The 26,774-nt window shown below is 42.2% G+C and overlaps 1 protein-coding gene across 5 annotated transcripts in view; it reads right to left on the minus strand.

Moving 5' to 3' along the window:
- Nucleotides 1–26,774, minus strand: part of LOC122563147 (MAM domain-containing protein 2-like) — a 139,977-nt gene that overhangs the window by 80,303 nt on the left and 32,900 nt on the right. For all 5 annotated transcript variants that reach the window (XM_043716635.1, XM_043716644.1, XM_043716627.1 and 2 more), the window contains 3 exons: nt 20,720–20,976; nt 5,545–5,629; nt 4,269–4,406 (listed from right to left, as the gene is read on the minus strand). In XM_043716635.1, the coding sequence (XP_043572570.1) occupies nt 4,269–4,406; nt 5,545–5,629; nt 20,720–20,976 (480 nt within the window). The remainder of the gene's footprint in view (nt 1–4,268; nt 4,407–5,544; nt 5,630–20,719; nt 20,977–26,774) is intronic.

Below are 26,774 nucleotides of genomic sequence, written 5' to 3' on the forward strand. Positions count from 1 at the left end.
TGGAAAGAATCATTCTTTCCTCTAGCACAATTGTGCAATTTACTTTGCTGGTTCTGACTAACACACAAACTCAGATTGAGTTGTGTAATCGCAAACCCACTTTGGAAAGTCCTAGAAAATAAGCCATCAATTTAAACATAACCAGCAATCACCCTGCTGTACAATGATAATTGTTAAAAGAATAATCTCTCCTTAGTGGCAAGTACACAAATATTTCTTAACCAATTTGCCAACCTTTGCCATTCTGGATCTGAATAAGATTGCTGCTCTCTGCTACACTTTGACTAAGGTCAAGGGTGTGGTGCTGGAAAAGCACAGCAAGTCAGACAGCATCCGAGGAGCAGGAGAATCAATGTTTCGGGTAAAAGCCCTTCACCAGGAACGGTTCCTGATGAAGGGTTTTTGCCCGAAATGTCGATTCTCCTGCTCCTCAGATGCTGCCTGACCTGCTGTGCTTTTCCAGCACCACATTATCAACCCTTAACTATCACACCAGCACAGTCGGGGGGAGAGAGAGAAACCAACTTTCTCTGGGATAATTTTCAGAACAAAGTCATATGTCACGAGTGGCTTTGCAGTTCAATAAAATCCAATAATTATGCAACAATGCTTATTTACCTGGCACCAGAAATACTCATTCAATCTCAAGCAAAACAAGCTATGAAATGATGATTCACCAAAGGATTACAGGGGGAGATGTTTTGACTGGAATGATTAAGAACAAACTCATGATTTTGAGTTTTACATAGAACAGTACAGCACAGGAACAGGCCCTTTGGCCCACCATGTCTGTACTGACCATGATGCTAATCTAAACTAACTCCACCTGAAGAATAAGTTTGAGTTTCTTTCATGCTGACATTGCTTTATTTTTTAAATAGGCATTCATTTTTTTATGTCAGTGCGTTTTGGCATTTCTACCCAATAAGACATCTGGTTGAGAGACCAATACCTATCTGGATGCACCCTGCTCTCCCCATTTATAATCAGAATAAAAGTTGATATTTGTTAATATTTTAAATTTTTTTACTTTGGTCAGTTTTATATAACTCTTTAACGCTCTATTAATATCAAAATATCACAAAATACTTTGATTCACTGAGTATTAGACTCTATAGATCACTGAATTATAGAATCAGGCAGAATGGAAGGAGGCCATTCAACCCAAGCTCACTGAGAGAGCTATCCAATTCATTGCATTCCCCTACTCCTTCCCATAGTCTTGCATGATTTTTCTCTTCAAGTATTAATTCTATTAACTTTGGAAAGTTATTACTGAATCTGTTTCCAATGTCCTTTTCTACACTCCAGATTGTAGCAACTGGCAGCAAAGGAAAATTTCTTCCCATCTCCCCTTTGGTTCTTTTTCCAATTGCTTTAAATCTGTGTCCTCTGGTTACTGATCCTTCTGCCACTTGATACAGTTTCTATTCCTTAAACTATTAAAGCTCATTGTAATTTACAACACCAAATCTCCCTTATCCTTCCAAGTTCCAAGAGGAACAACACAATATCCTCCACATAACCTCAGTCCCTCATCATGAATTTGAGAAATTACATAAAGCCTTATGACAACCATCCTTTGGCATTTTCTGTTGGTTTTGGGAGTCATCATGTGGTTTTGCTATGAGTAAATGCCTCTTGTGAAGTATTTATCTCACTGTTTAATTACAGATGTCAACGGTATTACTTTCCTGCAGATCGGTGATGGTTCGAGCGCCTAATTAATGTTTGTTCTTTAACATATAATGCTTTATCCATATGTGGTCAGAATATTTTTTCTGGATTATCCCCCACTGTTGCAGTTCTGTGCCCCTTCCAGCTGTCAATGATATAATGCATAACAGACTTCGGTATCCTGTAAGTTGTTGTACTCTTGATCCACCAAAAGTTTTTTAAGAGCTGAGGTAATTTATTTTTATTTCATTCTAGAACAACGATGATCGAGGGTATATTTTTCCTTGACATTCCAATTCACATTGGAATTAATCGGGGTCAACTTTCCTTTCCTTATAGTTGCTGGATACGTTGTACCTCAATGTGAGTTAGAAAAACACAAACATAACAAGAAAGGAGAGAGACACAAAGCTGGAAGTTATCAACCAGTTATTCCAGCATTTGTTTTTGATAATGGATTCTAGCATTTTTCCAAAGTAGTCGTGGGACATTTAGAAAATCCCAATACAATCAGGCAGAGTCAACGCAGTTTGTGAAAAGAAAATTGAGTTTCACAAACATATTAGAGTTCTTAATACATTATCCACTATACACTGGATAAGGGTAACTTGTAGAAATGGTCAAAACAGATTTCTAAAAGGCATTCAATAAAATTACTACACAAGATGAGAACATATGGTGATAGATTAGCATTAACCTTGGCTAACTAACATGAAACACCAGTGAACAGATCATTTTCTGGTTGGCAAACTGTAGCTAGTGGGATGCCACAGGGACCAGTGACCTAAACAATTAATGTTTAATAAATATTAATGACCTAGATGACAGCATCAACTGAATTGTTGTCAAAGTTGATGATGCTACATAGATAGGTAGGAAAGTAAGATGTGAGGAGCATACAAGGACTTTTCAGTGATATTAGATGAGGTGAGTGCGTTAAAATCTGGAGCACTGCTGTTTGTATATTCTCTCCCCAAGACAGCAATGGAAGCTGGGTGTTCATAAACATATTCAGTGCTGAGATTGACAAAAATGAATTGACATGAGAGTCCAGGATTATGCAGAAAGGCTGGAAAGTGAAGTTAAGCTACATTAGAACAGCTGCGATCTTACTTAATGGCAGAATAGGTTTAAGGTTCAATTGACTTATCCCTGCTCATACTTATGTTGGTATTTCTCATGTTATTAGTACAAAGACAGAGAGCATTTTACATGTTCAAATGATGTTGTCACTTACATGACCACAGAAAATCAGGGTAGCAGGAAAAGGTTAACTAATTGATAGAGTTAAGTCAACATTGAAATTGGCTGGGGCACCATAAAGAGATTCCCTGTCTTACCATCAATACACATACCCTAATCCCATACAGAATCATGCAATCTTCAGGAGGAGGCAAAGAAAAGTGCTGGGGAAAAATAGGTCAATAGGGAGATAGAGGTACTCTGAAAGATTATTCTCTGACTCAGGCAATAGAAGCCAACCTAGAAGATTGTATGCGTTAATTGTTTGAGAAAGGCACATGCCTTCCATAAGATGTTACCTTGCTCCAGTAAGGAGCTGTCTACCTCCTTCTGACCAAGAGTATGAGCCCACCACACAACTTAATAATTGTTCCCTATAGCTCATTACGCATTTGGTGCAATACTCCAACATTACTACCATGATTGTCTGTCTTGTGGTCCCTGTACCCACTGAGAGAACAAGATAACAGAAACATCCCCATGTATTTCTCACTACCTTTTGTGCAAGTTAACAGGATTATAATCCATCCTGGTAACCTTTTGAGATTTTGGGATCAAATCCACATTTTTCTTGATGTAGATGCATTCTTAATTAATGACATGTTGTCTTTTAATTCAAAACAAAGTACCGGAACCAAATCCGAGGGTTTTGCTTGAGTCCAAACAGAGACACTGTTTTCAGTGTCAAGAGGGTCAGGAACTGAAGACAATTGGCAAATGCAGGTGATGTTGAGAAGTATTTTTCACACAGCAAGCCATCACAATCCAGAATGCACTTTTAGAAACAACATAAAGGTTCAATAGTGACTCCCAAAAAGCACTGGTTAAATGCTTGAAACTGAAACAGTTGCAGGCTATGGGGAATGAGCGAGATGTGTGTTAATTGCACATTAACTGTGTAGATGGTGGGCATTAATTGCGAATGTTCTTGAGGCTGCAGACAGAAAGGATTGTGAATTGGGTTTGAAACAGAAAGCAGAGAATGTGAGTAAAAGAAAATAGACAGACAATTCAGTGAGAAGGGAATACAGGATTATAACGAGAGATTTAGATGAGGAAAGATGGGAATACACACAGACTAAAACTGTGATCAAAGGTATATGCTGTAAATAAATACAAAAGTGTATAAAGACTGGCTACTGTTCCATCTTTCATCGATGGGATTTCTGGAATCGAACAGCATGTAGTACTAATTGGAGCTCCTTCAAAGAGCCATCATGGGTATGATGGGTTGAATGGCCTCTTCCTGCACTGTACGATAAATTTCATGAAAATATTTTAACAGCCTTTCAGAAATGACAACAGATTTTTGTTTTAGTCCACAAATATTTGCGTGATAGAAAACATACCCTGCTCATTGTCCAACGTATGATCAGTCGGAAGATTTGTGGGCGAATCTCGAACAGAACCTCCACCGACTAGCCAGTTGAGATTTGGGTTCCACCTGTTGTTATAGCCGCAAAGGTGATTCTCTTCGAAGGTACACACTGGAATTGTAACAACACTCGATGAAATCAAACATCACAGCATTGCACGCAGAGTAAGATCAAATTTAAAATCAAGCCTATACACTGACATAGAAAGTGGATACATTTGCCACTTGTTTCTGAAACACAGGGTAGATGCAAAACATCCCAACATTCTGTATTCCATGCCCCGTGGGCATTGCCAAACCTCCCTGTAGCCTACAGAACACTGCTGCAAGCAACCAAGGTAAAAAAAAAAATCACTAGGCCACTAAAAGCAATTTGTTTTTACATTTCTTTAAACACTTAGGCGATTGGGGGAAGGTGGTTGGAGATGAAGAGTCATTTGGCGAAAATTTCCAGAATACAACCAAATATGGTTGATTACTTGGTAATGGAGACTACAGGAATTAAATTATTTTTGTAAATCTTTAAAAAAAAGAGTCATTTGGGATGTTCAATATTAGCTCAGCATTGTTTTGGACATTGAGGGAGTTAAGATAGAAGATCAGCCAGGATCTTATTGAAATGCAGAACAGATTCAACAGGCCAAATGATCTTCTCCTGTTTCTTATATTATCCAACTCATTAAAATTAAAATTGCCACTGAAGCCTGGACAGTTTTGTTTAATTGCTGAGAAATATAATTTCCCTGGAGCGTCGGAGGCTGAGGGGTGACCTTATAGAGGTTTAGGTAGGGGTATAGATAGGATAAATAGACAAAGGCTTTTCCATGGGGTGCGGGAGTCCAGAACTAGAGGGCATAGGATTAGGGTGAGAGGGAAAAGATATAAAAGGAATCTAAGGGGCAACGTTATCACACAGAGGGTGGTGCATGTATGGAATGAGCTGCCAGAGGAAGTGGTGGAGGCTGGTACAATTGCATCATTTAAAAGGTATCTGGATGGGTGTATGAATAGGAAGGGTTTAGAGGGATATGGGCCAAGTGCCGGCAAATGGTGCTTGATTGGGGTTGGGATATCTGGTCAGCATGGACAAGTTGCACTGAAGGGTCTGTTTCCGTGCTATACACCTCTATGACTCTAATTGTTCCCTGCTTAAACCACTGCATTCAACATTGGCTTCCGATTTTTAACAAGTAGAAGAACAGTCTCATCATCCATGCACTCATTTTACTGTAGCAATTAAATAAACTTACCAATGCAGTAACCAGGAGTGATGTTGATTTCAAAAACTGCAATACTAGCCTTTGGGTCTGGACTGACTACAGCTTCTAGAAGAATCTGTGCAGAAGCAGTAAGAAGTATTAATGTAAAACATTTGTAAATAATGGTTTATGTTTCCTGGGGAACATTTTACGAATTGTAACGAACAGAGTACTTCTTTAATTTTTCCTAAGTGATTCTCAGCTTATATCCCAACAAACTGAAGGTGGTGTAGTTATTGGACGATTAATTTGCTCACCTCCAAATAACATCCCAGCCAAATTTTACATGTGGCAGTCTAGATTGCTACCACTCAACGCAGGAGGAGGGTTGGTTAACTGCAGCTGCTTCGACATATGGTTTGTGTTACACTGTGAAGCCAACAGCACAGGTGCCACTCCTGTACCAGTTGAGGTCTCCACAAATGTCCCACCTTCTCAACCTTGCCTGAGGTGTGGTGACCCACAGGTTACACTCACCACCAGTCATCTACCTTTAATGGGAGAGTGGGACTATGGTAACTTTACTAAAATCCAGTGAATTATCATGAATGGCATATCAACGTCTGCTTCCCACAATACATTATTTAGGTGGATGCCAAAGTCAATGCCACTGCCTGCCCACCATTTATAAACAGATCTCATTAACCGTCAATAAGTTTGTAATTAAGTCAAATCACCTGAAAATAATGATGCCCATGCCACAATGCAGTTATTAAGGGAAGGCAGGTGAGAGTGGGCAACTCTGGTGAAAATGTGGAAAGGAAAGGGGAAGTGCCTGCTTTGCTTGTAACCAATCCACAGTTGGGACCTACCTTCCCAAGATGGTAACCCTAAACCCCAATGCCTCCCTCTCTACTGCTTCTCCACCCTCTAAAACCTAATGCCTATCCCAACCCCTCCCTCCCGAGCGTGCCTATCCCTCTCTGGGTAAAAATGGCAGCCTTATCGAAGTCTGGGTACCATGCTGTTTTCACTATGGAACTGCTTGCAATCTGGAGATCTCCTGGAAGAATTGAAGAAAACTTTCATTTATATAGTGCTTTTCGCAACTACGCATTTTTGAAGTTTGGAAAACATAGCCAATTTTGGTCAATCAGACTGAAAACATCTTCACTGAAGACCAGAAATCCTACACTGAGCTTAAAAGGCTGTCACCTACAACTTCCCTGAAATGGCTGAACCAGTATGTTACTGAGTATGTACTATTAATGTCTCCATGACATTTGTGTTTATAAATGTTCTGTAAAAGCTAGTGCTTCCAAATAAACCTGTTGGAATACAAAAGATAGCAGCATTACTCTTTCCTTCCTTACATATGGCAGTTCTGGCTGAGCGGGTAGTACTCTGGCCTCTAACTGAGATGATTGTGGGCTCAAGTCCCAATCTATGAATTGGAGCATAAGATCCCAGTGAGCACACTCCTGAGGTACTGAGGGACCATTATATGGTTAGATGTGTTTTCTTTTCAATGGACTTTGCTTTCTCAGACGGATGTAAAGGTTATTATTATTTCAGACAGAAGCAGAGGTCTTCCATGGTGTCCTGGACAATACTTATCCTTCAACCAATATCACTAGAAATAGACTATTTGATCATCATTGCTTTGCTTTTTGTGGGAGCCTGCAGATTGAAAATTGACTATTGTTTTCTACACTTCAAAATGCTTTGTTGTGAAACGTATTACATAAATGAATATTTTCTTTTTTTCTCTCATGACAGCTCCAGATGAAGGTTTAGGATAGGCGATGGCCCAGTGGTATTATCACTAGACTATTAATCCAGAAACTCAGCTATTGTTCTGAGAACCTAGGTTCAAATCCTACTATGTCGGATGGTGGAAGGTGAATTCAATAAAAAGTTCTGGAATTAAGAACCTACTGAAGTCCATGAAATCATTGCCGATTGTCGGAAAAATCCACCTGTCTCACTAATGCCCTTCAGGGAAGGAAATCTGCCATCCTCTTCTGGTCAGGCCTACATGTGACCTCAGACCCAGACTCAGCAATGTGGTTGACTCTTAATTGCCCTCTGAAATGGCCAAGCAACCCTCTCAGTTGTATCAGTAGCTATGAAGTCTCAACCAAAAAATGAAACCAGATGGACCACCCAGCATCAAACTAGGCATTGGAAACAACAATGGCAAAAATAGTCCAGTCAACCCTGCAACATCTTCCTTATTAACATCTGGGAGCTAGTGCCAAAACTGGGAGAGCTGTCTTGCAGATTAGTCAAGCAACAGCCTGACAAAGTCATACTCACGGAATCATGTCTGACATGTTCCAGACACCACCACCATCATCCCTGGAAATATCCTCTGCCAACAACAGGACAGCAGAGGTTGATTGATGGGGGAAGGGATGTAAATGTCATATACATGGACTTCAGTAACACATTTGATAAGATTCCCCATGGTATGCTGATGGAGAAGGTGAAGTCTCATGGGGTCCAGGGTGTTCTAGCTAGATGGATAGAGAACTGGCTGTGCAACAAGAGACAGAGAGTAGTGGTGGAACGAAGTTTCTCAAAATGGAGACCTGTGACCAGTGGTGTTCCACACGATCTGTGCTGTGACCACTGTTGTTTGTGATATATATAAATGATTTGGAGGAAGATATCGGTTGCCTGATTAGCAAGTTTGGAAATGACACCAAGATTGGTGGAGTAGCAAATAGTGAGGGGGATTATCACAGAATATAGCAGAATATAGATAGATTGGAGAGATGGGCAGAGAATTGGCAGATGGAGTTCACTCTGGGCAAATGTGAGGTAATGCATTTTGAAAGATCCAATTCAAGAGTGAACTGTACAGTAAATGGAAAAGTCCTAGGGAAAATTGATGTACAGAGAAATTGTACCTTGAAGGTGGCAATGCAGGTCGATAGAGTGGTCAAGAAGGCATCCTAGGGAAAATTGATGTACAGAGAGATCTGGGTGTTCAGGTCCATTGTTCCCTGAAAGTGGCAATGCAGGTCAGTAAAGTGGTCAAGAAGGATTACGGCATGCTTTCCTTCATTGGACGGGGTATTGATGCAAGACTTGGCAGGTCACGTTACAGTTATATAGGACTTTGGTTCAGCTGCATTTGGAAAACTAGGTACAGTTCTGGTCGCCATATTACCAAAAGGATGTGGCTGCTTTGGAGAGGGTGCAGCGGAGGTTTAGCAGGATGTTGCTTGGTATGGAGGGCACTAGCTATGAAGAGAGGTTGAATAGATTAGGATTAATTTCATTAGAAAGACGGAGGTTGGGGGGGGATCTAATTGAGATCTACAAATTCATGAGAGGTATAGATAGGGTGGATAGCAAGAAGCTTTTCCCAAGAGTGTGGGGGACTCAATTACTAGGGGTCATGAGTTCAAAGTGAGAGGGGAAAGGTTTAGGGGAGATATGCGTGGAAAGTCCTTTACACAGAGGGTGGTGGGGGCCTGGAATGCATTGCCAGCGGAGGTGGTAGAGGTGGCAATGATAGCATTATTCAAGATGCATCTTGACAGATACGTGAATGGGCAGGGAGCAAAGGGATACAAATCTTTAGAAAATGGGTTTAGATAGAGGATCTGGATGGGTGCAGGCTTGGAGGACCGAAGGGCCTGTTTCTGTGCTGTAAATTTCTTTGTTGTTTGTTCTTTGTTCTTTGAGGTGGTGGCACCGTGGTACACAGCCAGAAGAGAATTGCCCTCAGAGTACTTAACATTGACTCCAGACCCCATGAATTCGCATGGCTTCAGGTTAAACATGGGCAAGGAATCCATCTGCTGACTAACACCTATCATCCTCCTTCGGCTGATGAATCGGTACTCCTCCATGTTGAACAATACTTGGAGGAAGGCACTGAGGACTGAGGATGGACTCTGGGTGGGGGATTTCATTGTCTACCACCAAGAGTGGCTCAGCAGCAGCACTACTGATTGAGCTGGTCAGGTTCTAAAGGACATAGCTGCTAGACTGGGTTTGAGGCAGGTGGTGAGGGAACCAATAAGAGGGAAAAACATACTTGATGTCATCCTTACAACTGTGCCGGCTGCAGATGCATCTGTTCATGACAGCATCAGTAAGAGTGACCATTGCACAGTCCTTGTGGAGAGAATGTTCCACCTTCACATTGAGAGTACCCTGCATCATAAGGTGTGGCACTATCACTGTGCTAAATAGGACAGACTTCTAACAGATCTAGTAACTCAAGACTGGGTATCCATGAGGTGCTGTGGGCCTTAGCAGCAACAGAATTATTCTGCAGCACAACCTGTAACCTCATGGCCTGGCATATCTCCCACTCAACCATTCCCATCAAGCCAGGGGATCAACCCTGGTTCAATGGAGACAGCAGGAGGACATGCTAGGAGCAGCACCAGACATACCTGAAAATGAGGTGTCAACCTGGTGAAGCTACTAAACAGGCCTACCTAGCATGCAAAACAGCATAAACAGCAAACTACAGACAAATTTCAGCTATCCTACAACCAACAGATCAGAGTGAAGCTCTGTAGTCCTGCCACGTGATTGGTGGTGCATGATTAAACAACTCACTAAAGGAGGAGGATCCACAAATATCCCCAACCTCAATGACGGAAGAGCCCAGCAAATCAGTGCAAAAGATAAGACTGAAGTAGATGATCCATTTCAATCTCCTCCAGTGGTCCCCAGCATTACAGATACCATAGAATAATCATAGAATCCCTACAGTGTGAAACCAGCCCATCACATCCACACTGACTCGCCAAAGTGTAACCCACCCGACCCATTCCTTGCACCTATTAATCTACACTTACCCCTGACTAATGCACCTAACCTACACATCCCTGAACACTATGGGCAAGTTGGCATGGCCAATTCACCTAACCTGCTCATCTTTGGATTGCGGGATGAAACCGGAGCACGTGGAAGAAACCCATGCAGACACAGGAAGAATGTGCAAACTCCACACAGACAGTCACCCGAGGCTGGGATCAAACCCAGGTCCCTGGCGCTGGAAGGCAGCAGTGCTAACCACTGAGCCACTGTGCTGCAGTCTTTAGCCAATTCAATTCACTCCACATGATGTCAAGAAATAGTCAGTTACACAGGATACTATGAATGCTATGAGCCCTGACATGATTCCAGCAATAGTACTGAAGCACTGTGCTCCAGAACCTGCAGCTCCTGGCCAAGCTGTTCCAGTACAGTTACAACACCAGCATCTACCCCGCAATGTGGGAAATGGAGTCTATTCTCAATCATTGGTAGTGATGGAAGGGGTTGTCAGCAGTGCTATCAAGCACCATCTGCTCAGCAACAACACTCTTAGTGATGCCCAGTTTGGGTTCCACCAGGGGCCCTCAGATCCTGATCTCATTACAGCCTTTGTTCAAACATGAACAAAACAGTTGAACTCCAGAGGTGAGGTGTGTGTGACAGCCCTTGATATCAAGGCTGCATTCGACCAAATGTGGCATCAAGGAGCCCTAGCAAAACTGGAATCAATGGGTATCGGAGGCAAACTCTCCAGTGGTTGGAATTATACTTGGCATATAGGCATGGTTGTGGTTATCAGAGGTCAGTCATGTCAGCTCGAGGACATCTCTGTAGGAGTTCCTCAGGGTAGTGTCCTGGACCCAACCATCTTCAGCTGCTTCATCAATGACCTTCTGTCCATCATAAGGTAAAAAGTGGGGATGTTCACCGATGATTGGAAAAGGTTCAGCGCCATTCATGATTCCTCAGATACTGAAGTAGTCCGTGTTCAAATGCAACAAGATCTGGACAACATCCAGACTTGGGCTGACAATTGGCAGGTAACATTCACACCACACAAATGCCAGGTAATGGCCAACACCATCCACCCTGCATATTTGCGACCACAATTATAAGCATCCACTCCTTACATCTCCAATGCTCAGTAGCAGCATGTATATTATCTACAAGGTATACTCTACATATTCATCAAAGATCCCCAGACCATCTAAACCCATGACTACTTCCATCTAGAAGGACAAGGGCAGCAGATGCATGAGAACACCACCAAGTGCAAGTTCCACTCCAATCCACTCACCATACTGACTTGGAAACGTACTGCCATTCCTTCACTATCGCTGGGTCAAAATCCTGGAATTCCCCCCCACAGGGAATTGTGTGTTAACCTACAGCAGTGGACTGCAGCAGTTCAAGAAGGTAGCTCACCACCATTTTCTCAAGGGCAAATAGGGATTGACAATAAAAACACTGGCCAGCCGGCAATGTCCATGTCCCACAGATAAGTTTTAAAAATCCCTTCTGGCCTTATCACTGTTGTTTTAAGATCATGGAGATAGCAAAGTGGTAAGACCATGATAGGGCCTTACCATTAAGTATATATGTCCTGCTAATATTTGCTTTCCCAAAATGCAAAACCTCGCATTTATCTAAATTAAACTCCATCTGCCACTCCTCAGCCCATTGGCCTATCTGATCAAGATCCCATTGTAATCTGCAGTAACCTCCTTCACTGTCCATTACACCTCCAATTTTGGTGTCACTTGCAAACTTACTAACTATACCTCCGACATTCAGTTTACTTGGATGGAACAAATTGGGAAAGACTGTTCACACCATTGGAAGGATTGCAAACTAGAAGGCACAGATTTAAACTAAGAGCAAAAGGAGCAAAGGCAACAAGAGGAAAAATGTTTTCCATGTAACAGGCGGTCAGCATCTGGAGTGCACAGACTGAGAGTGTGGTGAAGGCGGGTTCGGTTGATGATTTTGCAATGCAGTTCGATAGTTACCCGAGAAGGAACAATGCACAAGCTTATAGGGAGAAGGCCGGAGAATAACATTACAGGTGAGTTGCTCATTCGGAGAGCTGGAGCAATGGCACTATGGGCTGAAGGTCTCCTTCTGTAATGCTGCAATTCTATTATTTGGTTTTTCTTTGAGTCAAAAAAGTTAATTGGAAATTCGAAATGATTTGGTAAGGAGTGAACAAGGAGAAACTGTTTCCACTGGCAGGAAGGTCAGTAACCGGGGACGCAGGTTCAAGATAATTGGCAAAAGAAGCTGCGCAGGCATGAGGAAACATTTATTTTACACAGCAAGTTATGATGATCTGGAATGCACTGCCTGAAAGGTTAGTGGAAGCAGACTCAAAAACTAACCTTCAAAAGAAAATTGGATTTATATTTAAAGGGGAAAAAACCCAGTGCAAGAGGGAAAGGGAGAGGATTGGGTCTAACAGGACAACTCTACCAGTACGGGCAAAATTAGCCAAACTGCCTCAGTCTCAGCTGCATTATTTTATGTTTTCAGCAAAGGTTGCAGGCCTTTGATAACCTGCAGCTGAACAATGGACCTCTGGGATTGAGAGCCCACAGAGGATTACTCCATATCAGCAAGTTCTTCACAAACAACAGATGACAACCAGGAAGGTGAATGGATTCACAATACTGCGAAAGCACTAGATGTTTCCATCCTGTCCTCAGGACTTCGATAGACCATCAAATGTCCGGTAGCTAGCTGATCTGAGCACCTGATTGCACTAAAGCATCCTGGCACCAAGGCATTCTGGGATAGTGGGCAACAGCAAAGTGAGACAGGAGGCCAAGACTGGTCTCTTCTGACCTTACCAGCATAACTTGGATCAACTCCTGGTCAGGAATAGGCCGAGTTACATTGTAAAGGAACTTTGGGAAATGCCAAAACAGCTGTGCTTGGGGGCAAAAGTATGAAATGTGGAAGGGTGCGGGTTATCTAGGCACAAAGAAACAGCTACATGACTAAATCTTGTTGGTGTATACTTCCAGGCTTCTTGTTATGTCAGTATAGTCATATTACTAGACTGGCAACCTAGACTTGAACTGATGATCCTGAGATATAAGTCCCGATCCCAGACGCTTAGTGGAGAATTTAACTTAGTTACCTTGGTAAATCTGAAATAAAAAGCTACTGGTGATGGTGACAAGAAATTAGCTTGCTGTATAAAACAGTATGGTTCACCAATGTCCTTTAGGAAAGGAAATCTTACCCAGTCTGGCCTATGCGATGCCTGAAGCACTTTAATATGGTCTAACAAACTCACCAAGACTATCTCAAGGAATATGCAATAAACACACCCATTGAATGAAGAAAGAGGGTGACTGAGCCTGCCCACATACAATTGTTCATTATGCTTGAGCCAATCAGGCCAGTTGCTTATCTATGGCATGAAGGTTTGATTCTCTCCTTGACGGACATGCTTTTATCCCATAAGATTTCCCCTCTCATCAGACCAGTGGACACTGAAGCCCTGGTCACAACTCACTGCCTCCACCAAGTAATTCAGCAACAGTAAAGGGTCAAACTTAAGAGTCTGTGAACAGTTCTGCTCCACTCCTTAAGCTATTGGAACAGCTTTTCAAATTCTGATTGCAAAATAATTTCAAACTCCCACTGAGTTAGAAAACCACTGGTTGTATTTTTAGAGGCAGCAGATGTTGAATAATTACAGTATGTTGGTGGCAACAAAAAAAGGAGGAGGAACACAGTATATTAATTTGAGTAGTTATACCTCTCCGTACCATAGAGAGACCGTTCAAAATAAAATTAACTTGTTTTGAATCAGGGTAAAGGTAATGGTTGATCTTTGAGCCACAGTTTATCTACAATGTTGGCATAAATATCTGAGGGAACCTAATGTGTGTGTTCCCAATGATAGCCAGCATCTTTCACGCAACTCAGAACATCTGCAACATCCGTATTCATTCCAACAGAATCCCTTAGAGCAGTAAAGGCTAAAGTGGGGATGTGACAGAGGTTTTGACAATTAAGTGTTTTGAATGAGGTTGCCAGGATTGGAGGGCTTGAAATATAGGGAGAGGCAGAATGGGCTGGAGCATGGGAAGCTGAGGGGTAACCTTATCGAGGTTTATAAAATCATGAGGGACATGGATAAGGTAAATAGACAAGGTCCGTTCCCTGGGGTGGGAGAGTCTAAAACTAGAGGACATAGGTTTAAGGTAAGAGGGGAAAGATTTACAAGGGACCTAAGGGGCAACTTTTTGATGCAGAGGGTGGTGCCTGTACGGAATGAGCTGCCGGAGGGAGTGGTGGAGGCTGGTACAATTACAACATTTAAAAGGCATCTGGGTGGCTTTATGAATAGGAAGGGTGAGAGGGGTATGGGCCAAATGCTGGCAAATGTGACTAGATTATGTTAGGATATCTGGTTGGCATGGACAAATTGGACCATAGGATCTGGTTCCAGGCTGTACATCTCTATAATTCTACAACCCTAAATAACAAGTAACTGTTGCTATTGGGAGGGTCAATAACCAGAGGACGCAGATTTAACAGAATTGACCAAAGAACCAGAGGGGAGTGAAGGCTAATTTGTTGTCACACATTAATTTGCTGTGATCTGGGTATGGGTGGGGAGGGTTGAAGCAGATTCAATGGTAACTTGAATTAAAGAGATATGGACTCTTTAATAGAATGTCTGGATAGGGTAGTTGGCATCTAATTCCAGAAGTCATGGGTTTGATTGAAGGTTAAATTATTGAATCTGTAACCCGGAAACCAGGACTAATGATCCATGAATAACAGTCTATATCCCATTGATTTTAACTAATTGGAATAAGCAGAAAAATAACAACAAGCACAAAACTACTGGGTTGTCATAGGCTCTCTGCCTGTATTGCCCGAAACATCGATTTTACTGCTCCTCGGATGCTGCCTGAACTGCTGTGCTCTTCCAGCACCACTAATCCAGAATCTGGTTTCCAGCATCTGCAGTCATTGTTTTTACCTAGTTGATTCTAACCCTACTGTGAATCCTCTTGCAAGGATGCCTGCCTTGAAGAAGTTTTCCTCCTCTCTCTATAAGAATCTCAGACTCTATGCTACTTTCTCCCCACCCCCACCCTCCCCTCACTTATCTCTCCATCCTTCAGGCACTCTGCCTGTATTCCTGATGAAGGGCTTTTGCCTGAAACGTCGATTTTACTGCTCCTCGGATGCTGCCTGAACTGCTATGCTCTTCCAGCACCACTAATACAGAATCAGACCCATCTGGTTCACTAATATCCTTTAGGGCAGAAAATCTAACGTCCTTACTCCATCCATTCTATATGGGACCCCAGACTCACAGCAATGTGGGTAACTCTCAATTTTCTCTGAAATAATCTAGCATCCACTAAGTTATATTCAAGGTAGCAGCTCACCACTTTCTCAGTGTTAAAATGGGAATGGGTAATAAATGCAGGCCTTACCAGTGATGCCTGCATCCAGTGAATAAGAGAAATGTATTTTCTGACTCCAAACTTTCTTATCCTCAACAAAAAAGCAACAACAACAAAAAGAACACCTACAGATGTTGGAAATTACAGAATGCTGCAAACAGACTGTTTCCACTTTCTCAACTAATTTCCTGAGCTGCTCGTGAGGTTCCTGCCGCGGGTTTGGCATCAGGTTCTGAAACGACGAACCTTGGCTTCTTTATCCGTTTCGTGATGTTACCAGAATGTAGTAAAGTTCATTTAAAGCGTTTAAGATGGACTATCTTTTTTAACTTAAAAAAAGAAAGCAGTTGAGTGACATTCGTCAAATATTAAAAACATATTTCTCACCATCGAGATGCCACCAAAACTTTGTAGATTCTGACCGCAAAATCGACATGCCACATAAATTGGCTTCAGATTCCTACTGAATTAGGAAGGGCCTTGTCAGAAATATCTTTAATTACCATGAGATGGAAAATCCATGTTGGTGCCATGTTTCATGTTGCTCAACTTTTATATCTTGCAGTTGTTTTATTTACCCTTTCCTTTCTCACACGACCTGACTCACAGTCACAATAGCACAGAAGGAGACTCTTCAGTCAATTCAATCCATGCTGGACCTTCTACACAGTAGAGTCGAGAGTGTGCTGCTGGAAATGTTCAGCAGGTCAGGCAGCATCCGAAGAGTAGGAAATTTGACATTTCAGACAAAAGCTCTTTCAAGACAGTAGTCCAGCCAGTCTCACTCTTCTACCCTATCTCTTTAGTTCTGCAAATTTATTTTCCTCTTATAAACATCCAATTTCATCTTGAAATAATTCATCAACTCTGCTTGCACCACTTTTGCAGGCAACTAGTTCCAGATCATTACAATTTTCTTCCTAAGAACAGTTCTTCCTCATATGCACCCCGCCCCCACCCCACCCCACCCCCATCAGGAAATTAAAGTATTGGTTACAACTTGAAAATGAATTAGCAAAATGAAATAGGAAAGACTCCATATTGAAAATATTGCACTCTGACTGACTGAGGGCATGGTGATCGGGGAAGGGGATACCTGAGGTAAACCACTTTGTTTCCAACCATGAGGTCACCATGAAGGTCCCACCTTCTCAACCTTGTCTCTTGCCTGAGATATGATGAGCCTCAAGTAAACTCACTCTCAGTCGTCTCTCTCTCTCTCTCTCTCTCTCTCTTTCTCTCTCTGATGAGAGAGCATCCCTATAATCCTCTAGGGCCTTGGCAACTACTATTACCCACGGGAGGATATAATTTCCTTAGAAATAGTGCAACAAAAGTTTACTGATCTGATTCCTGAGACTGGAGGTCTGTCCTAAGAGGGGCGAGAGTAGGAAAGCGATAAAATATTAAGAAGATATTTCTCAGATTGAGATGCCACCAAAACTTTGTAGATTCTGACCCCAAAGTCTACATGCCACATAAATTGGCTTCAGATTGCTGCAGAATTAGGAAGGGCCTTGTCAGAAATATCTTTAACTACCATGAGATGGAAAATCCATGGGGCTTGAGAGAATCAGAATCTCATTGAACTCTATAATATTCTTAAAGGGCTTCAAAGTGTCGATGTAGAGAGACTGTCACTCTAGATGAGGAATCTTCAACACAGGGGTCGCAGTCTCAGGCTAAAGGGTCAGCCATTTTGAACTGAAGGAACAGCACTTTCTTCAGAGGGTTTTATAATCTTTGGAATACTTCTCCTCCTCAGATAGCAATTGACAGAATTGACAGAATAATAACTGACAGAAATTAGAAAATACTTAAGGAGGGCATGGAGGTGAGGTAGGAGTGTGGAGATGATGGACAAGGTTACAATGATTTTGTTGACTGGAGCAAGCATATACAATGAGCCATAAAGCTCAGTACTGAAGCATTCCTGAGGGACAGATCCGTATGCCTATGTTTACCAATGGCATAGACATCATGATGCATTAAGTCACGGAGACTGGAGCATAAAATTACTAAGTGAATTGGTAGATTAGGGGAAGGGGAAAAACTGGCAGATGAATTTCAATGCAGGCCAGTGTGAGGTCATTTATTGCAGAACAAAAAGTATTCATCTGAATGTTAGTTATATAGTTAAAAAGCTAGAAAGAGTGCATGTCCAAAGAGGTCCATGTACACAGATCCTGACAATGCTGTGGTCAGATCTAAAAATAATCATTGTGTTATATAAAATGCTAGCCCATATATCCAGAGGACTAGAACATGGAAGGGAAGGATGCTTTGCTGAAGTTATACAAAACTTTGGTTACACCACACTCCATGTTAAGCTCTTGGCTCTACGCCTTGGAAAGGGTACATTGGTCAAAGGAGTGCAGTGCAGATTCACCAAAATGTTATCCATGTTCCAAGGATTAAATTAAAAAGAACAATTATGTGAACCAGGCTTCTTCCCTGAATGTAAAAGTTTTAGAATCAAAAAGTGCGATGTTGGAAAAGCACATTCGGTCAGGCAGCATCTGAGGGGCAAGAGAGTCGACATTTCAAGAATAAGCTCTTCATCAGGAATGCTTATGCTCAAAACATCAACCTTCCTGCTCCTCGGATGCTGTCTGACCAGCTGTGCTTTTCCAGCACCACACCTTTTGACCCTGATCCCCAGCATCAGCAGCCCTCATTCTTTCCTAGTAAACATTTAATGGGTGAGTTGATTGAGGATTTTAGACTCTTGAAAGGAATTGACAGGGTAGAAAGAAGGAAACTGCTTCTGTTGATATTGAGGAGTTTTAGGCAAAGGTATAAACTTAATCTCGAAGAGGTTAGGGAACATTGCTTTGCACAAAGGGTGAGATGTGTGCAGTCCTCTCCCACAGGTAGTGAGGTACACTTGATGCTACCTCAATTAATTGTTTTAAGTCTGAGATGGAAAGCTGCTTGCTAGCTAAAGGTTATGGAAGCAAGGCAAATGGAAATACAAAGCTGCCATATTTCACTGAATGATGGAACAGGCTTGAGGGGCTAAGTGGCGTCCTCCTATTCCTATCTGGAGATCAGATGTGAGTAGTTGAACTGGGCCAATTCACAGGAAATGGACATTGGGGGTAATGATTCTAAGCAGACTCCCATAATTTACTCAGTGCAGTTTGTCTTTGAGTAATAACACAAAATGAGAAAACACTGCCATTCCTCACAACAGTGGCCATCTTGGTTTAATCTTGCCTTCTAAATTTCTGAAGCCAAGATACCACAAATCCTAACTATTAGGCTGTACCCATCCATTAAAAACACTGGCAGGGTAGGATCTGCTGAATTACATAGCAAAATGCTTATTTTTATTGCGCCTTGCACAACATCAGGACATGTCAAACTGCTTATAGTCAATAAAGTGTGATTGAAGTGCATTCACCGCTTTGGCAGAGGGAACGTAGAGGCCTATCTGCACACAGCAAGATGTCACAGGCACCAAGGTGAGAGCAAAGGCAAAAGACTATTCATGCTAGAAAGCTGGAATATAAACAGAAAACTCCAGAAACATTCAATATGTCTGGCAGCATCCATAAAAAGATGAAATGGCAGAGACAAGAGCAAGAGAGGATGACTATTAGGCCCATTTCTAACTCGTCTGGAAAATACCCATTTACAGATGTAACATTGGGTCTAATGCTCCAGATGAATCTAATTGAGCTGAAATAATGTTTTTCTCCATGGCTACTGCCTGAGTAACATCTGGGGATTATATGCCCTACTGGCTGAGTAACATTTCGGGATTATATGCCCTACTGGCTGAGTAACATTTGGGAATTATATCCCCTATTTGTCAGAGTAACATTTGGGGATAATATCCCCTATTGACGGAGCCAACAGAAGGTTTACCCCTGTAGCTTCTGGAATTGTCTCATTGTAGCGACATTGCTTTCCTTTTTTGAGAAAATTCTGAATGCAGAAAGACAATCTGATCAAACCAGCCTGGTAATTACCCCACTGATCTCCAATTTATAGAGTCTTTTTTACTAGATGATATCCCTAGGTCTGTCAGACTACAGGAACTGAAAACTTGGGAGATAAGATGATGGTGGTATTGGTGGTAGTGGTGGGGGTCATTTGGGATGAATAATAGCTTCTGGTAGCTGCTTTCAAAGCCAATGCAAAACTTGGTAGGGAGGTTAAAGCACCACACAGTGGCTAAAGCAGTAGTCTCAAAGCATTGCTCACAATTGGATTGAGAACAGGAAAATGTGTCTAAATTACTCACTTTTCAATAATTGGAGCATCCCCTCAAATTATAATCAATAGAAATTGCTGTCCTGTTGATTTAACCACTGGAGGTTTGGTATTACTCAGTTGCGACTTGAGCATATGTTACAGCATCAGTGCTTCCCTTTGTCAGCGTAACAACAGCAAAAAAGGAAAGAATATCAAGCAAAGCTAAGCACCAAGTCATGTGAGGAGATATTTGGAAGAGAATTGACCAAACAGATAGCTTTTAAATAGTATGTTAAGGAGGAGAGAAATATGGAAGGGCACAGGAAGGAATTCCCAGACAGTACAGCACAAAAAGCTGCCAGTAATAAAGCAATGAGATCTGGGACTGTCCAAGACGTCAGACGTAGAGGAATATGGAGATCTTAAAGGTTTGTGGAATGCAGCATGTTACAGAGATAGAATGGGATTGATATCATGGAGGATCTTGTGCACACAGGGAAAGTTACTTTCCCATTGCTGGACTGCAAAGCCAAGAGACAACCAGCTGAATGGAGCTTGGCAAAAATTAATGTATAGAGTTATGTGTGTGCTCATGTTTGCAGAAGGCGGATGGTTGGGAAAGTGGAATATTGGAGCAGTCAGGTGTAAATGTAACAAAACATGGATAATGAAATCAGGAGCAGGTGAGCCAAGACAGAAATCCCAAACAATTAATAGCTTAATGTAACATTTTTCTCGATTCTTAACTTGAACAGTTAATTAGGAGAGCAAGCTGTCTGCTTGCACAAAGCAGGTACCTTGGATTTTTCCGTTATGTTCCTTACACCGATACTAGCAATTTTCCAGCTGTCAGAGGGCTCATTAGCAGACCACAGTAGAAAGTCAAAGCTGTTTCCTTCTGGTCGAAAGTACATATTCAGTCTTCCAGAATCTGTGCCAGTTATCTGATATACAAGCCTCACGCAGCTTTCTCCCAGAGCTTGCAGTTCAGGACTGGTAAGGAGGCCCAATTTTCCATCGTGATGGTGAGAGCCTTCAATATAGATGTAGCGGCCTGAAAAACAAGGAGCACGCCGGCAATCAGTGAACTCTGGAGCAGCAACGGACTTATACATTTTACCAACATTGCTAACTTCAGGCTTGACAGGAGGAACTCCTCTCCCTGTCCAACTCTGCACAAATCTCCATAGGTCAATGCAACACTGAAATGACAAAAAAGCAAACAAATTATGTCAGTGTAGGGAAACGCTTAAAAATTTGGAGAGTTGCTACTCAGTGGTGCTGATATTTTCAACATACTTTGCTCAGAGTTGGAGCACATAGCAAGAAGGAACATGGCGTTTTATTTTGGCTTGAACGAATCTCCAAGATTAATTGCACTTATATCCAGCTGTCTGAAGAGGCTCTTCAAATCAAGTGTTATTTTTTTTGTGAGAAATGCCACAGAAAGGCACCTTCCAAAATGTTTGAATTTTTTTAATTTAAAGAAAACTGACTTAACTTCAATGTTCCCAGAGCTGCTGCATGTTTTTAAAACCATTCTAGGGGATTTAAAATTCTGTTGCTCATGCATAGTGGCCTTGACTAAAAACGCAGATTTTCTTTGTAACAATTGTTTTACTTAAACTGTATCAAGTTATCATTTTTAGATAGGTCAAGGATTATGATTCAAAGCAATTATTTATCAAGGCAATTACATTATAAGACAATGCCTGACTGAGCTGGTATTGATAGGTTCAATTAGACTCAAATAAATTGGAGTAGAAACTTCAAAAATAATGGTTTTACAGAATGGGTGCAATTATGGATGGAATTCATATCCCAATTGCTGATAGTGCTCAATGCAGAAACCCAAATTTCTGAGTGCTGTATACCAAGTGTTTCTGGCTAGTGGCAGCCTGCTCCCCCCCCCGACCTATCACCTTCATCCCCTCCCCCACTCACCTATTGTACTCTAGGCTACTTTCTCCCCACCCCCACCCTCCTCTCACTTATCTCTCCACCCTTCAGGCTCTCTGCCTGTATTCCTGATGAAGGGCTTTTGCCCGAAACATCGATTTTACTGCTCCTCGGATGCTGCCTGAACTGCTGTGCTCTTCCAGCATCACTAATCCAGAATCTGGTTTCCAGCATCTGCAGTCATTGTTTTTACTGCTTAATCAGTACCTCATCTACTACCTTAAATATTCACTACTTCCCCCACCGGTGTGCAGGGGCAGCAATGTGTACCATCTCCAATTTGCACGGCAGCTACTCACCAAGATATCTTTCAAATTCGACCTACAGTGTCTTACCATCTTACTTTCAGGATTGATTCTGTTTGCGACAGTCCTGTAACTTTATCTTTTGAATTTTGCACATGTGCAGTATGCGCCTCCTGGCAGCCAGCTCATAAAACCTGAGCAGCATCCTTCCACCCCCCCACACCGAGGTGTTCTGGGAATCTTTTTGCCTGGAAATTGTTCACTCTGCTTCTGCTACCCAAATATATTGCACTAGGATGTCCCAGTTTACTTTTAAATCAGGCAAAGCTGTGCTCATAGGACTCAATGGATGAATGGGAACTGTTATATGTGGATTTGAGTTTTTACTGTTTCTATATATCTAAAACAGAGGCATGCCGTTTTGCATAGGCCAAGAATGTTATGTTAAACCTTTATAAATCGCCAGTTAGACCTAAGCTGGAATATTGTGGGTACAATATGCTGGGGAGGATCTCAGGGCCTTGGAGAGGTTGCCCAGGAGCTTTACTGGAATGACATCAGGTTTAAGGAGCTTTAGTTGTGCACAGTAAACTAGAGAAACTGGGATCATTCTCTTTGCAGCTGGGAAAATTCAACAGGAATGTAATAGAGGTTATCACAATCATGAGTAGTTGTGCTAGGGTAAGTAAGATGGGCCTCTCTCTCATGGCAGGGACGGTCAGGAAGTAGAGGACATGGGTTTAAAATGATTGGCACAAGAAAGGAGCTGAGGAGAGGTTTTTTAAAAAGTGAGATGTTAAAATCTGGAATACACGGTTGGAGAAGGAGTTTTAACAATGACTTTCACAAGGGAAATTAGATAAATACTTGAAGGGTGGAAAATCTTAGGACTGTGGGAAAAGAGCAGAAGAGTGTTCAAAGTTTGTGAGAAGATTTGTAGCTCGGGTGCTCGTTGTGGTTCTGTTTGCCGAGCTGGGAATTCGTCCCCTGTCTAGGTGACATCCTCAGTGCTTGGGAGCCTCCTGTGAAGCGCCGGAGGAAACATCACAGAAGCGCTTCACAGGAGGCCCTCAAGCACTGAGGATGTCACCTAGACAGGGGACGAAATGTCTGCAACACAAATTCCCAGCTCGGCGAACAGAACCACAACAGCAGAAGAGTGTGACTAATCGAATAGCACTTTCAGAGAGGTGGCACAGAGACAAAGGGCTGAGTGGCTTTCTTCTTTACTGTATCATTCTATAAGCTCCCAAAGCTCACATCCTCACCTTGATGAAGACAAAACTCACCTAATCTACTATTCCTAATGTTACCTTATAGGTACGAAACTTAGCTTAGCATGTTTCATGTGCTGTAGTAAGATGGTCCGAGGAAGGTTATCAGACAAAGTGAACTCCACATTGTAATCATTGGATACCTTGGTGGCTCTGGATATTTCAAATGGGAACAAACACCCTCTCTAGAATAGAGTCATAGAGATAGACAGCATTGGAAACAGACCCTTCAGTCCATGACAGCCAGATATCCTAAATTAATCTAGTGCCATTTGCCAACATTTGGCCCATGTCTCTCTAAACCCTTCCTATTCATATACCGATCCAGGTGCAAATGTTGTAATTGTACCAGCCACCACCACTTCCCCAGACAGCTCATTCCATACACGCACCATCCTCTGCTTGAAAGAGGTTGCCCCTTAAGTCGCTTTTAAATTTTTCCCTCTCACCTTAAGCCTATGCCCTGTGGTTTTGGACTCCCACAGCCTGGGGAACTGATCTTAGTTATTCACCCTTTCCATGCCCTCGTGATTTTATAAACTTATATAAGATCACCCCTCAGTCTCTGACACTCCAGGGGAAATAGGTCCAACATACTCAGCCTTTCCCTATCGCTCAAATCCTCCAACCCTTCCAACATCCTTGTAAATCTTATCTGAACCCTTTCAAGTTTCACAACAACCTTCCTACAGCAGGGATTCAATACAGCATTCCAATGGTGACCTAATGGAATGGGATAGAGAGAGGCCTGAAGTAGGTGAATACCCAATAATGGGAACAACACTACAGAATTTTCTGGTAACATGGATTCAAATTCCACCAGAATAGACGATGACCTTTGAATTCAATAAAAGTATGGCAGTAAAATGGTAACCGTGTAATCACTGTCAATTGCTGCAAAAAACTCATCTGGTTCACTAAATCTGCCATCCTTACCTGATCTGGCCTACACGTGACTCCAGACCCACAGCAATCATGTTTGACTCTGAACTGCCCATAGGACAGTTAGGAATGGGCAACAAATGCTGGCTTTGTCAGAAATTCCAACACTCCACGAATGAACAGTAAAAACAGTGAAGTGATCCAACAGCAATACAATTGGATATTGATGACTGTTCCATTTCATAACTCAGTCCTGTTTGAAATAACCATTTACTAAGAACAGATAGCCCAGGAATTGTAACTTCTAGTTCCAAACAGACACTTAACCTTTTATGAGGTTTATAAAGAAGAGGTCTCCCATTTTGGAATTAGAATAATTAGAAGAATTATTTTTCACTGAGTGGGGTCTGAGTCTGTAGAATTCACTTCTCCTCAGAGTAGTGGACATTAAGTCATAGAACATGTTCAAGGGTGAATTGGAGAGATATTTATCAAGGACTGTGGGGGAGGAGAATGGAAAGTGGAGCTGAAGCCACAATCAAATCAACTATGATTTTATGAAAGGTGAAGCAGACTTGAAGTCCATATGGCGTGCTCTTCCTGATAATTCCTGTGAGCTATGATAACACAATGATTAGTAGATATGTTACTGGATGAATAACCCATAGGCATGGGCTAACCATCTCAGGTGACAAGTTCAAATCCCAGCATGCAGCTAGAAAATTTAAATTCCGTTAAGTGAGATTAAACATCAATCTGGATTTAGAAATTCAGTAATGTTGGACATGGAACTCTATTTGCTTCAGTACTGCCCATTAGGGAAGGAAATCTTCCCTTTATACCTGGTCTGGCCTACCTGTAACTTCAGACCCCAACAATATGGTTGACTCCTTAGCTAATGTACTCAGAGAGAAGGTGGTGAAGTGACTATTAATCCAATGGCATAGGCTATTGTGCTGTGGAACGTGGATTCAAATCCCATCACACCAGCTAGTGGAATCTGAATTAAATTAATACATTTGTAATTTAAAGTTAGTCTCTAGCAACTACTGATTGACACAAAACCCCCTCTGCTTCACTAATGTCTGTTAGGAATGGAAATCTGCTGTTTTTGCCCACATGTGAATTAGATTAATTAGATTTAGATTAGATTACAGTGTGGAAACAGGCCCTTCGGCCCAACAAGTCCACACCGACCCGCCGAAGCTAAACCCACCCATACCCCTACATTTACCCCTTACCTAACACTACGGGCAATTTAGTATGGCCAATTCACCTGACCTTGCACATCTTTTGACTGTGGGAGGAAACCACAGTCTGACCCATTGCAACATGGTCAACTTTAAACTGCCCTCTAAATGACCTTGCACACCAAGGGCAATTAGGGATGGACAAGAAATGTTGGCCTTGCCATCAAGGCCTCCAGCTCATGACAGAAAAAGTAAAACATTGACCTTGTGAGCAGCTGGTGGCTCAGTGGTGAGCGCTGGTAGCTCAGTGATTAGCATTGCTGCCTCACAACACCAGGGACCTGGGTTCAATTCTAGCCTCAGGCAACTGTCTGTGTGGAGTTTGCATATTCTCCCTGTGTCTGCTCCGGTTTCCTCCCATAGTCCAAAGATGTGCGGGTTAGGTGAATTGGCCATGCTAAATTGCCCCCTAGTGTTCAGGGATGTGTAGGTTAGGTGTGTTAGTCAGGGGTAAATATAGGACAACAGGGTAGGGGAATGGGTCGGGGTGGGTTATTCTTCGGAGGGTTGGTGTGGACTTGTTGGGCCAAAGGGCCCGTTTCCACACTGTAGCGATTCTGTATGCGGCTCAGGGTCACCAGTTAGAATGGGCAATAAACGCTGGCCTTGCCAGGGATACCCATAACCCAAGAGTGAATTTTTAAAAATACGATAATTTGTTTTAGCTGACCATTAATGTGTGTCAGACAATATCTCTAAACTTATTCAAATTGCCCATCTCTAAAATCTGCAAGAAGACTTGGCAAAAATAGTTTCTCAAAATATCCTGGTTGACACAACCCCAGAAAGTATTGCCCAGAACCATAAACACAAGAGGGAGTGTTGACAGCTGGGCTGTGATTTAACATAGTGAGAATAAGCAATGCCAATCCACAAAACCTTCACTAGACCATTACAGTGGGATCAAGGCTCGAGTTCATTAATATAGCCAGCCAGTCCATAAACCAGTGATATGTCGATTAACTCTCAGCTTCCTTTCTCAGTAAAAGCAGTTGGGGTTAAATGACTGCAAAACCGTGTCGAACAACTGATGTTTCTGGTTTAGACACACAGACTGTTTCTCTCACTGAGCCACAAAGACATGAAAGTCCAAAAGAGGGAGGGGGACATAGAGGAGAAAGAAGGGGGAGCAACGAGAGAGAGAGAGGGCCAGAGGAAGGGAGATAGAGGGGTCCCAGAGAGAGAGAGAGAAAGAGAGACAGAGAAAGTGAAGGATGGGGTTGGGGAGGGTGGGGGGTGGCC

The sequence above is a fragment of the Chiloscyllium plagiosum genome, chromosome 2 (assembly GCF_004010195.1).
Source record: "Chiloscyllium plagiosum isolate BGI_BamShark_2017 chromosome 2, ASM401019v2, whole genome shotgun sequence".
In the NCBI taxonomy this organism is placed as follows: Eukaryota; Metazoa; Chordata; class Chondrichthyes; order Orectolobiformes; family Hemiscylliidae; genus Chiloscyllium; species Chiloscyllium plagiosum.